Here is a 13,147-nt window from a genome sequence, read left to right as displayed (position 1 = left end):
AAGAACTCAACGGGTCAGGCAGCATCTGTGGAGGCAAATGTACAGTCAATGTTTCGGGTTGAGACACTTCTTCTGCACCTTTCATTACCAATTTCTAAATTAGGCAAAAGGTTTATCAATAAATAACAGCAGAAAAAGATGTTTCATAATCTTTAAATTGAAACCCCAAGAGAAGTTTCACCCATCTGCTGCTGTGAAACTATGAGGGACGGTATATTAAAAGCAGCGCCTTAATGTTGCCAAATGTTTGGCAGAGTTTTAGAAGCAGAAGGATGACCAAAAAATGCGATAAAAGAGAGAAGAAAGAATAGGCATTCGCAATCCAGCCCAGTCATTGTGCTCCTGCAATTACACTTACCTTCTTTCTCATTAAAACCTCGCTAAAGCAACTGTCCCATGTTTGGCCCACATGTTATAGATAATGAGGCTCTTTCGACCACCTTGTTAGCATTTGACAGCTTGCATCTGTCAAATGCCATTGGACTACTCTGGAATGTCCATGATCAGAGACATTTAATTTTTTCCCAAATATTCTCATTTGAAAAAATTAAAATAGCTAAAATATTTAAAAATAATGTTTGTCTAAAAGCATTAATGTGTTGCAAGTTACTATGACTAAATAAAGTGAAATAAACCATTTCCTTGCTTAACCTTTTCAATCCAGGTTGAGCCCATTCCCAACCCGATGCAAAACAAAAGACTGAACGCAGAGCTCAATTGGCCCCACACTTTTGCATGACTGAGTTCCGTTCCGATCCTGAATACAGTGTATCAAACCTCCAAATTTCCCTGACTCGCATGCTGCAATGCCCAGTTGACTCTGTTTACTGAATCATAGACAAAAGGCAAGTGCATTCTTGGCTATTAAAGTCACTTAAAGCAAAAGCAGAAAAATGTAAATGAGGATAAGTTACAAAATCTTTGCATCCATCTTCACAATAGACAATACATGAATGTATCAGAGGTTTTACAGGTTGAATGGAAGAGGGGATGTTAAATTAATCTAGGAACTTAGATGTTGAAATCTTGATCAAAGCACAAAGTGCTGGAGCAAATCAGAAAGATAGTCTCACTAACTTGATTGAGATTTTTGAGGAGGTGGCGAAGGTGATCGTTGAGGGTGGGCGGCCCAACACTGGCACATGACCATTGCTCCTCCACTTTATCAAAGGAGTCTACCCCCAAATTGGAGATGAAACAGACATCATTGTTCTTAAGTTCACATGATAGGAGCAGAATTAGGCTATTCAGCCCATCAAGTCTACTCCGCCATCCAATCATGGCTATCTATCTTTCCCTCAACCCCATTTTCCTGCCTTCTCCCTGTAACCCCTGATAACCGTACCAATTGCGCTTGACAGGATTGAATATCAGCGTCACAACAGGAGAATAAGTAAGATTAGAGATGTGCAATGGCAAAGAGGTTGTAAGTGCTGGAATGGGACGTAAAAATTGACTTAAAAACCTTTGCATTTGACCTAAAATCTCTGTGGTGAATTGCAGTAACCTCTTTAGTCATCAGTCACCCTCATGAAACTGCTGCAGCAGAAGCGAAGATCAAGTCTCCCAATGGTCCTTTAAATCATGTAGTCTTGATGGATGTTTTGTTTATCAGTTTGTTTTTCAACGTGAACACATCAATGGCAAGGCCAGCATTTAATGGCCATTCCTAACTGCCCTTGAGCAGGGTCGGGTGATCCGCCTTCTTGAACCACTTCATCCTGATGATGGTAGTCCCATAGTGGGGAGACCTCGAGATGGTGGAGGAACAACAATGTATTTCTACAATAGGATGATGTGTGCTTTGTTGGTGAAGTTGCAGGTGGCAGTGTCGTAAGAACCTAATCCTCTTTTCAGGAATGGAGGAGGTTTCAGTTTTCTGCTCAGGACAATAGACAATAGACAATAGACAATAGGTGCAGGAGTAGGCCATTCAGCCCTTCGAGCCAGCACCGCCATTCAATGCGATCATGGCTGATCACTCTCAATCAGTACCCTGTTCCTGCCTTCTCCCCATACCCCCTCACTCCGCTATCCTTAAGAGCTCTATCCAGCTCTCTCTTGAAAGCATCCAACGAACTGGCCTCCACTGCCTTCTGAGGCAGAGAATTCCACACCTTCACCACCCTCTGACTGAAAAAGTTCTTCCTCATCTCCGTTCTAAATGGCCTACCCCTTATTCTCAAACTGTGGCCCCTTGTTCTGGACTCCCCCAACATTGGGAACATGTTATCTGCCTCTAATGTGTCCAATCCCCTAATTATCTTATATGTTTCAATAAGATCCCCCCTCATCCTTCTAAATTCCAGTGTATACAAGCCCAATCGCTCCAGCCTTTCAACATACGACAGTCCCGCCATTCCGGGAATTAACCTAGTGAACCTACGCTGCACGCCCTCCATAGCAAGAATATCCTTCCTCAAATTTGGAGACCAAAACTGCACACAGTACTCCAGGTGCGGTCTCACCAGGGCCCGGTACAACTGTAGAAGGACCTCTTTGCTCCTATACTCAACTCCTCTTGTTACGAAGGCCAACATTCCATTGGCTTTCTTCACTGCCTGCTGAACCTGCATGCTTCCTTTCATTGACTGATGCACTAGGACACCCAGATCTCGTTGAACTCCCCCTCCTCCTAACTTGACACCATTCAGATAATAATCTGCCTTTCTATTCTTACTTCCAAAGTGAATAACCTCACACTTATCTACATTAAACTGCATCTGCCATGTATCCGCCCACTCACACAACCTGTCCAAGTCACCCTGCAGCCTTATTGCATCTTCCTCACAATTCACACTACCCCCTGAAAGCTCCTGACAATACATGATCTGCAAACTGATGTATTTCTCTGGGATCACCTGAAGCATTTCCTGTGTCTCATGAACTTTGCAAAATTTCCTCTCAGTTTTCTATTCATATTTTTGAATTTCATAATTAATAAACCATGCACTAATCAGAACGAACAAGAGAATCTTCATTTATGCGCAACCTTTGGAATACTGGGATGCACCATAGAATTTAGTTGTAATCCAGGACCAATGAGCAGTAAATGACAGCCAACTTCTGCAAAGAAAACCAACACCCACCCATTTCTTGTCTCATCCATCCTGGTATTAAAATGACAGAGTGATATCCATAGCTTTTCAGTAATAGCTGTCAACCCAATCTACAGATTTTATTTTAGATTTTAGAGATATAGCGTGGAAACAGGCACTTTGGCCCACCAAATGTGTGTTGACCAGCGATCACACATACTCTAGCACTACCCTTGACCCTCCCCCTACCGGTTCTAAACTGTGATTAGCTGATCTTTAAATGACTCCCGCATGTCAGACATGGACTTACCCAATACCAGCTGCTCCCAATTGATTAATAATGTTGTAATATGCCCTCTCTCAATGTAGTACTTCCCTCAAGTCCAGACTTGACCTTATTCATAAATATCTCCAAACTGAAAAGTTTAGTTTAGTTTAGAGATACAGCACAGTAACAGGCCCTTCAGCCCTTTTCAGTCCCCGCCAACCAGCGATCCCCATACACTAGCACTATCCTGCACACTAGGGACAAGTTACAATTTTACCAAAGCCAATCAACCTACAAACCTACCTGCACATCTATGGAGTGTGGGGTAAAACCAGAGCACCCGAACGCAGGGGGAATGTACAAAATCTGTACAGACAGCAGCCGTAGCCAGGATCGAAGCCGAATCTCTGGTGCTGTAAGGCAGAAACTCTATCACTGCTCCACTGTGCCGCCCCAATCAATGACAAATGAAATGGTAGAAAGACTAACCTGTATATAGTGTGCTGCAATTTCTGGAGATCCCTGACGAAGATCATGTCCGTTTATCGCGAGCACTCTGTCATGCATTTGCAGTTGGCCATCTTGGGCTGCAAGAGCACCTTCAAGTAAACTGAAGATAAAAACCCCCGATTCATCAGACCTGTGGACCAGTTTTATTCCGAGTGGTTGATCAGCACTCTTGTGGAGAATCACATGGAAGCTGTCATCTCTGGAGCAGTTACTTTCAACGTTTCTTGTACATTTATATAGTTGTTCTCGGAGCACGTTCAGTAATAGGATCTGACATGGCTGCTTCAGTACCGCCAGTGCATAGTTATGGGGTACACTGCGAATGTCAGTACCATTTACCTGGACAATAACAAAAATACAAACATCATTTAGAAGTTGACCTATATTTTGTGGTAGGAATAAAAATGCAATTAACAGTATCTACTGTCAATTTCCACCAAGCGAGTGACTAAAATGCAGGCACAAGGAACTGCAGGTGCTGGTTTACAAAAAAAGATACAACGTGCTGGAGTAACTCAGCGGGTCAGGCAGTATCTCTGGAGAATATGGATAAGCGACTTTTAAAGCAAAAGTAATGAGGTTGCTTGAGGTGATGCTGTACATCTCCAACAGTTTCTATGGAAGCATAAAAGGAACTTTGAGATTTTGAATATTCAAGTTAAAATAATCTGTAAAATAATCTGAAAAATGTACACTTTGTTGCAGCAGGTCTAAACAAGTTTAAATAGCATGCATAACCATGTGCAAGGAATGTAGGGATATAGATCATGTGCAGGCAGAGGAGATAAATTTATCTCGGCATTGTATTCGGCATAGTCATTGTGTTGCATTGTCCTGTATTGTTCTATGGATTGTAGTTCACTTACATTTTTGAAGATCTTAAATACAAATGCATTAAAAATATTTATTCTTTGGTTTCTTTCTAATTTTTTTATGAAGCATACAATCAAATATTTAAGCAGTTGTTTAAAAATTGTACATTATCATGAGTATTTTTTAATATAATTAGATGTTTGGCCAAAGTTATTAGGCACAGAGATTGTCAGTTCTATGAAGGGAGCATTTTTCCAGGCTAACAGAGTGCCAATGCTTCAACACCAACCACAGTTTTAGTCCCATAAAAATCTGTTAGTATAATATTGTGTGGAAAAAAAAATTCCACAGCAAAATTTGCGGTAAACTGCCACACATGCTGTGCCACACACACATAACAAAATGTGATGAGGTAACTGTTCAAGGGGTCTGTGAAACATTTACAGGAAATATGTGTTTTAAGCAAGATTTGATGGACACGTAAAATATATTTACTATATTATGGATTCTAAGATCATTCATGGCTAGCTCTTGATATTAGACGTGTTTTATAAGAATACAAATCATTATTCTATTTAACTGGTGGCATTGCTTAAAGGCACAACATAGACTGTCTTATTGAGGGAATATTGTCTGTTCTTCAGTCACATCAGTGTCTGGGTTGATTTTTTTGTTTCTCTTTACCCTTTTAAGTGTGATTGCAAAGGTTTTTTTTTAACAAAAGTCTGATGATCTTTAACAAAACAAGGTGCTTTTTAAGTTTTAAACTTACTTTGGTTTCATTAAGATATTGTTTCAACAAATTTGCTACAATCCAATCAGTTAGTAAATGTATGCCCATAATATATTTGCTTGAAAATAAATGATTTTCAAAAATAACAGTTTTCCAAAGACATACATGTATGTCGGCAAATTAACTTGGTAAATGTAAAAATTGTCCCTAGTGCGTGTAGGATAGTGTTAAAATGCGGGGATCGCTGGTCAGCAAGGGCCCGGAGGGCCGAAGGGCCTGTTCCGCGCTGTATCTCTAAACTAAAAATTAAACATGGAGCATCATAGTACAAGATTGTACGGTACTATTATTTAATTAAACTTGCTTTTTGATTGGATCAGTAAATTGATTGCATATTAAACTGAAACTGCATATTTTAAATTAATTTTATTTAAATTTTAACAAAACAAATACATGTATGAACTCATAGTACGCGATGGTACCTACATTATAAATTTGATTATACCTGTATTGTTCTGAATTATCTCCACACCCCCACCCCCCCCCCTCCCCCCCACCCCCCAGTTAGAAAAAAGAGGAAAAAGGAGAAGAAGAAAGATAAAGAAATAAAAATAAAAAAGGAAAGAAAGAAAGAAAGAAGAAAGAAGGAAACCTGGAGACAAGAAGGAAACACTTCCGGCTAATTTCTTATTAAATTCTTTTTAGGGGTATCAAAACAATCCTAAAATTAAATATTTCCAATTCTTAATCCTAGTTTTAAAGTGAATGGGTTCCAAAGTTTCAAAAATAAATCATATTTATTTCTCAGATTATAAGTAGCTTTTTCTAATGGGATACAACTACGCATTTCTGCATACCATCTTGAAACTGCATATTTATAGGTCCTCAATAGTATTTATTCAATGGAAATGTTTTACGTTCTTGTTAAGGAAAAGCCTGCTTAGTTTTCATTTTCAAAGTAGAAATAATAAACAATATTTTAGATTTCCAGCATACAAAGAAATACTTGTAGACTGCACGGCGATGGAGAAATATTTTGTGAACATATGGCATTAAATAATTCCAGCATTCCCCACTGCTATGTTCCAAAGTGGAGCAAGGAAGTTTCTGCATTGCTTTCTCCCAACACAAAAGACTCCAGAGAACTAGCTATGAGATATTCTAGGAGCCTCTGGGATACAACTGGCAGAGCTGTAACATATACAATGCTTTGGCTTTAATCCCTTGAAACCCAAAACAATTTTAAATGTTTAACAAATGGAGGATAAAAAAGAACATTTTGGGAGTTTCTGCAGATTTTTTCATCACAGTCATAACAGCTGAACAGTGCAACAGAAATTTCACATATTTGTGTTTTCACTGTCCAAGGACATCCAAAGCACTTCACAACCAGATTCATTATTTTGAGGTATAATTATCATCATTTCAAAATTATATCATTTGGGTAAATGCTTCAGATTTGCACACAGCGAGGGTTCATAACAACAAATGAGGAACGATAAAACAAATTAATTTATTTTGGGGTCATGTCGGCAGAATAACAAAAGCAATTGGGTAGCTTCTGCTGCATATCTCATACACATGTAGAACCAGGATGGGACCCAGAACTATCTGGGTCTGCAACCATGTTAAGATAGAAACTCAACTAGATCATAAGAATAAGTAGTTCTCTTGGGATCCACTTTACTTGTCATCTCCAACTTCACACTAAGCGGGAGTAAAACGGTGGACAAAATTATTGCAAGAGTTTATATACAAGAGGTATGCTTAGAAATTCTTAATCACCAGCAAAGTGATGAAAGGTGCCATCCACAGGTGTAATAACTTGCACCTAAACAGCAATAATCTGTTCACTGAAACCTGTTGTAAGTTTTGACAGGACCATTCTGCTCTCAAACTTTTCACACCCTTGGACCACGAGCAGAATTTTAAAGGTGAGGTGAGAGTGGCACTATAAAGACAATATTGGCTATCAAGACAAAAAGGAGCCCTGGTGAAACAAAGTCAAGAGAAAAATACATAAATGATCAGAGTTATTCCCTTGTCAAAGGAAGATGGTTGTTGTTGTTATTGGAAGTGAAACAGCCCTATTGCAGACATCGCTGTACGTAGACCAATGTCCGAGGCTAAATAATTTTCACGATACGATCTGGTGTGGATATTTGCTATTGGTTGCACAATATCCACATCCACTTCTAACTCCTCTGCAAAGGTAGAGGTAAAGGTAAAGACTTAAAATTATTTTAAGCTGCAACGTTTAAGAAACATTTAGATATCCATCCTACATGGATAGGATAGGTTACGAGGGATATGGGCCAAAAGCAGGCACGTGGGACTAGTGTAGATGGGGCATATTGGTCCATGTGCACAAGTTGGGCTGGATCTGATTCCACGCTGTAAGACTCTATGCAAAATCTTGGCAACATGCACGCATATTTGTTCAGACGCATTCATCATTGTCATCACAAAAGTCCAGCCAAAGACCTCCTTCAATAAGCCAGAATCTAACCATGGTATTACCATCACCATGTTCCTCATCACTAATATATGTTTCCATCACTAACCAGAACCTCAACTAAACCAGCTGTCTAAATACGGTGGCGACAAGAGCAGAAGTTGGGCATTCTAGAGATGTCTCACATCCAAACACCCATAGCCTTTCCACATCTTGAGGCTACAGATCAGAAGTGTTTAGTTTAATTTAGTTTAGAGATGCAATAGGCCCTTCAACCCACTGAATCCATGCCAACCAGCAATCCCCTCACACTAACACTGTCCTACACAGACTAGGGACATTTACCAATTTTTACCAAAGCCAATTAACCTACAAAACTGTAAGTCTTTGGAGTGTGGGAGGAAACTAGAATCCCGGAGAAAACCCATGCCAGTCATGGAAAAAACATACAAACTCCGTACAGGCAGCACCCATAGTCAAGATCGAACCTGTGACTCTGGCTCTCCAAAGCATGAGCACAGCTCTTGAACTCAAGATGCTTGACACCAACCATAACAAACCAACACCCTTGACCTACAGCCCATTTTCCTTGCTGAACATTCATTTCCTCCTGTGCATTCTGGTTACAGTACGTACCAAAAACAAAATACACAGCAGTTACTCCCTAAGCTATTCTAACAATACCTCCCAAGCCTGCAATCTCTACCACCGACAATGCCAGCGGCACCAAGAGGACATCTTAGGCTTCCGTCCACGATGCACATCATCTAGACTTGGAAATATATCGCCAGTGCTTCATCATCACTGGGTCTGAATCCTGGAGCTCTGTGTTCAGCAGTAAATCAGTGGTTGAAGAAGGAGGCTCATCATTATTTTTGCAAAAGTATGAAGAGAGACAATAAATGTTGGTCTTGTCAGCAATACCCATATGCTACAAATAAATGTAAAAACTCCTGCAATGGCTAAAGGCAGATTTTTGAGGGGTTTTGAAAATTCCTTCCTTGGAGTCATAAAGTGCAGAGACAGGTTGTTCGGCCCAACTCTCGCATGCCGATTCAGATGCCCAATCTAAGCTTGTCCCATGTTTCTCTAAACCTTTCCTATCCACGTACCTGTCCAAATGTCTTTTAAATGCTCTACTTCCTCTTGCAGCTCATAGACCCACCTCCTTCTTTATGAAAAAGTTGCCCTTCAGGTTCTGATTAAATTTTTGCCCCTCTCACCTTAAACGCATGTTCACTGGTTTTTGATTCCCCCACCCTGGGTCAAAGACTTTGGGTATTTACTGATGCTGTACTTACTATAAGTGATACCCTTGAGCCTTGTACAACAATAACATAATGTCTCAACTTCCATAATCAATTCCCCAACCAATATGCCAAAAGCCCTCTTCAGAACCCTATTTATTTTAGTTTAGAGACACAGCATGGAAGCAGGCCATTCAGCCCACCGAGTCCACGCCAACCATCGATCACCCACTTACACTAGTTCCATATTATCCCATTTACATATCCACTCCCTACACGCTAGGGGCAATTTACAGAGGCCAATTAACCAACAAACCGGAGCACCCAGAGGAAACCCATGCAGTCACAGGGAGAATGAGCAAACGCCACACAGACAGCATCCAAGGCCAGGATCAAACTCGGGTCTCTGGTGCTGTGAGGCAGTAGTTCTACCAGCTACTGGAAACCCGGGTTCGATCCACTTTCAGGGGATGATGTACTTTTACTCCTAGATCCTTCTGCTCTTCAACATTCCTCAGGGCCCGACTGCACACTGTATAAGTCCTGCACCGATTTGACTTCCCAAAATGCAACAGCTCACACATATCTGCATTAAACGCCATTGACCATTCCTGGCCCACTTGTCCAGCTGATCAAGATCCCGCTGTAATTCTTGATAACCATTTTCACTGACTACGATACCACCTATTTCAGTGCCATCGGCAAATATACCAATATGTCTTGTACATTCTCACTGAAAGCTTCAGTTACTGTAGACATTCTGTCTGGATGGTAATCATCTTGCTGTTCCTCCACCCATGCCCTTTAATTCCTTTGCCTCTTATCTCTTGCCAACATGCCCACCAAAGTATCACAAGACATGAAAAAGCTGAGTTAACGTGGTATGCTTTGTCCACATTAGATCTCCACGAACTTTGCTGACTAATGCTACCTTTATTTGCAGGAATTATTATTGCTGGCGGGTGAGAGTGAATGAATATCCAAGACACCTATAAGTGATGCTTAACAACATTAGCAAATGTGTTGGAGAATTGCACCATCTGAAAATGCACTTTAGGAATTCAAGCCGGCACTACTGGAGGATTTTCTAACTACTTATTTTGCTGCTTGTAAAACTGCATGCAATCGGCATACACACTTCTGCTCACTGCTGTTGCCAACAGGAAGCCAGATTCAACATCTCATGTAGTGGAGGTAGAATTGAGCTCGACCTCCAAGGATTTTGTTGCAGAACATTTTATGATGTTGTCAAAGCAAAATTCTAGGTCTCAGAATACATGTCTATGAAGCACAAGGCCAGTAACAGGAATGTGTAGGAAGGAACTGCAGATGCTGGTTTAAACCGAAGATAGACACAAAATGCTGGAGTAACTCAGCGGGACAGGCAGCATCTCTGGAGAGAAGGAATGGGTGATGTTTTGGCTCGAGATCCTTCTTCAGTTTAGTTTAGTTTAGTTTAGTTTAATTTAGAGAGATAGTGTGGAAACGCCCACCGAGACCGACGCACTAGGGACAATTTATAATTTTTACCAAAGCCAATTATCCTACAACCCTGTAGGTCTTTGGAGTATGGGAGCAAACCGGAACACCCAGTGAAAGCCGATGCGGTCACAGGGAAAATTTACAGACTCCGTACAGACGACACCTATAGTCAGGATCGAACCCGGGTTTCTGGCGCTGTAAGGCAGCAATTCTACCGCTGCGCCACTGTCCTGCCCTTTTTGGAGAAGAATTATGTCATAGCCTATAATTGTTGACTGGGGCCTCATGTCTGTGTGTTCAAATACGTATTGGTGAAAAAAAGAGGTTATGAATAGCAAAAACATTGAAAGGAAAATTCTTACAATGGCCAGCGCAGATGTGGCCTGAAATGGCCATGATGAAATATAAGAGCTTTAGAGAATGCTGAAAATGGAAATAATGTGGATAGTGCTGCTGCCTCACAACTCCAGAGATCCATGTACAATCCTGACCTGGGGTAGTGTGTATGTGGAATGTGCAAGTTCTCCCTGTGAATGCATGGGTTTCTCCAAGTGCTCTGGTTTCCATCTATTCTAAAGATGCAAAACCAGGAACTGCAGATGGTAATTTACAAATAAAGACACAAGGTGCTGGAGTAAGGCAGCATCTCAGGCAGCATTTCTGGAGAACATGGATAGGTAATGTTTAGGCTTAGGATCCTTCCTAAAGATGTACTGTTTGCCAAGTTGATTGGGGTACTGAAGACAATAGACATTAGAAAATAGGTGCAGGAGGAGGCCATTCAGCCTTTCGAGCCAGCACCACCATTCAATGTGATCATGGCTGATCATTCTCAATCAGTACCCCGTTCCTGCCTTCTCCCCATACCCCCTGACTCCGCTATCCTTAAGAGCTCTATCTAGCTCTCTCTTGAATGCATTCAGAGAATTGGCCTCCACTGCCTTCTGAGGCAGAGAATTCCACAGATTCACAACTCTCTGACTGAAAAAGTTTTTCCTCATCCCCGTTCTAAATGGCCTACCCCTTATTCTTAAACTGTGGCCCCTTGCTCTGGACTCCCCCAACATTGGGAACATGTTTCCTGCCCCTAACGTGTCCAACCCCTTAATAATCTTATATGTTTCGATAAGATCGCCTCTCATCCTTCTAGATTCCAGTGTATACAAGCCTAGTCACTCCAGTCTTTCAACATATGACAGTCCCGCCATTCCGGGAATCAACCTAGAAAACCTACGCTGCACGCCCTCAATAGCAAGAATATCCTTCCTCAAATTTGGAGACCAAAACTGCACACAGTACTCCAGGTGCAGTCTCACTAGGGCCCTGTACAACTGCAGAAGGACCTCATTGCTCCTATACTGTAGATTGCCTCTATCATTGGTACATGATGCAGAAATGGAGGAGGTGAGTGGAGGGAGTTAATGGGGATGGAGGAGGAAAATTAGGATCTGCATAGAAGTAGAATGTTTCTGAAACAAATAGATGTGAGATTTTACAAATAATAGACCATGTAGCAAAGCAGATAATAGAATTTTAGCCCTGTGTCAGTTGGATAATCATGAAGCGATGAAAAAGGTTAAATTTCAAACTACTGGTCCTTCATACATTTCTTTTGTTCACTCCTGTGTACAGTCATTTTGCACGCTGGGCAGCAGGGGAGGGACAGACTGATTTGTCTAACAACTCTCCCAGCTGTGCAACAGACAGGCTACAAATAACCTGAAAGCAGAGTGTACAATTTACATTTTGAAATAATTCCACAATGGGCACTACCTCTAGAATCATGTCCCCGGGTAAAAGTCTGCCATCTTTATCGATGGCACCATCTCGATAAACGTCTTGTATAACGATATTTTCCACAGGAGTTTCACAACCTCCCACAATGCTGATGCCGAGCTTTACGTGTGAATCGGAACGGTCGATCTTAATGGTTGTAGCTTCACCATCGGGGATGAGGTGATGTAATCTCGGAGACACTGTAAATTAAAATAAAATATGATTACAGGTTGGAATACGTCCTTGAGTTATCATGTTTATTATCTCGGTACGACCTACAACACACTACTCCAAATGCAGCTCCACCAACGTCTTGTACAAATGTAACATTACATCCCAACATCTATACCCAGTAGCCCGTCTGATGAAGGCCATTGTATCAAAAGCCTTCTTGTGCATACTATCTACCTGTAACACCACTTTCAGGGAACTATGCACCTGCCCTCCTAGATCCCTTTGCTCTACAGTACTTCCCAGGGCCCTGGTACTCATTGTGAAGTCACTGCATAGTTTGACTTCCCAAAATTCAACACCTCGCACTTATTTTCATTAAGCTCCATTAACCATTCCTGAGCCCATTTACACCAGCTGATCAAGATCCTGCTCTGGTTATTGATAACCATCTTTGTTATCTATGATACCACACACTGAAGTGTCACCTGCAAACTTAGTAATCATGCTCTGTACATTCTTGTCCAACTTGTTGATATAAACCTCAAACAGTAATGGGCTTACCGATCCCTGACGCATACCACTAGTCACAGGCCTCCTGTCTGAAATGCAAGGCTATCTTTCAATCTGAAGAAGGGTTCCGACCCGAAACAT

At 41.2% G+C, this 13,147-nt stretch overlaps 1 protein-coding gene across 1 annotated transcript in view; it reads right to left on the bottom strand.

Annotated features, from left to right (window-relative positions):
- Window positions 1–13,147, bottom strand: part of lnx1 (ligand of numb-protein X 1) — a 155,034-nt gene that overhangs the window by 45,140 nt on the left and 96,747 nt on the right. Inside the window, exons 5-6 of the mRNA XM_078398585.1 lie at window positions 12,320–12,522; window positions 3,796–4,155 (exon numbers count right to left, since the gene is read on the bottom strand). Of these exons, the coding sequence (XP_078254711.1) occupies window positions 3,796–4,155; window positions 12,320–12,522 (563 nt within the window). The remainder of the gene's footprint in view (window positions 1–3,795; window positions 4,156–12,319; window positions 12,523–13,147) is intronic.

The sequence above is a fragment of the Rhinoraja longicauda genome, chromosome 1 (genome assembly GCF_053455715.1).
Source record: "Rhinoraja longicauda isolate Sanriku21f chromosome 1, sRhiLon1.1, whole genome shotgun sequence".
Taxonomy (NCBI): Eukaryota; Metazoa; Chordata; class Chondrichthyes; order Rajiformes; family Arhynchobatidae; genus Rhinoraja; species Rhinoraja longicauda.
Note: the sequence above shows the minus strand (reverse complement) of the source record. Positions and strands in the feature narration are given on the sequence as shown.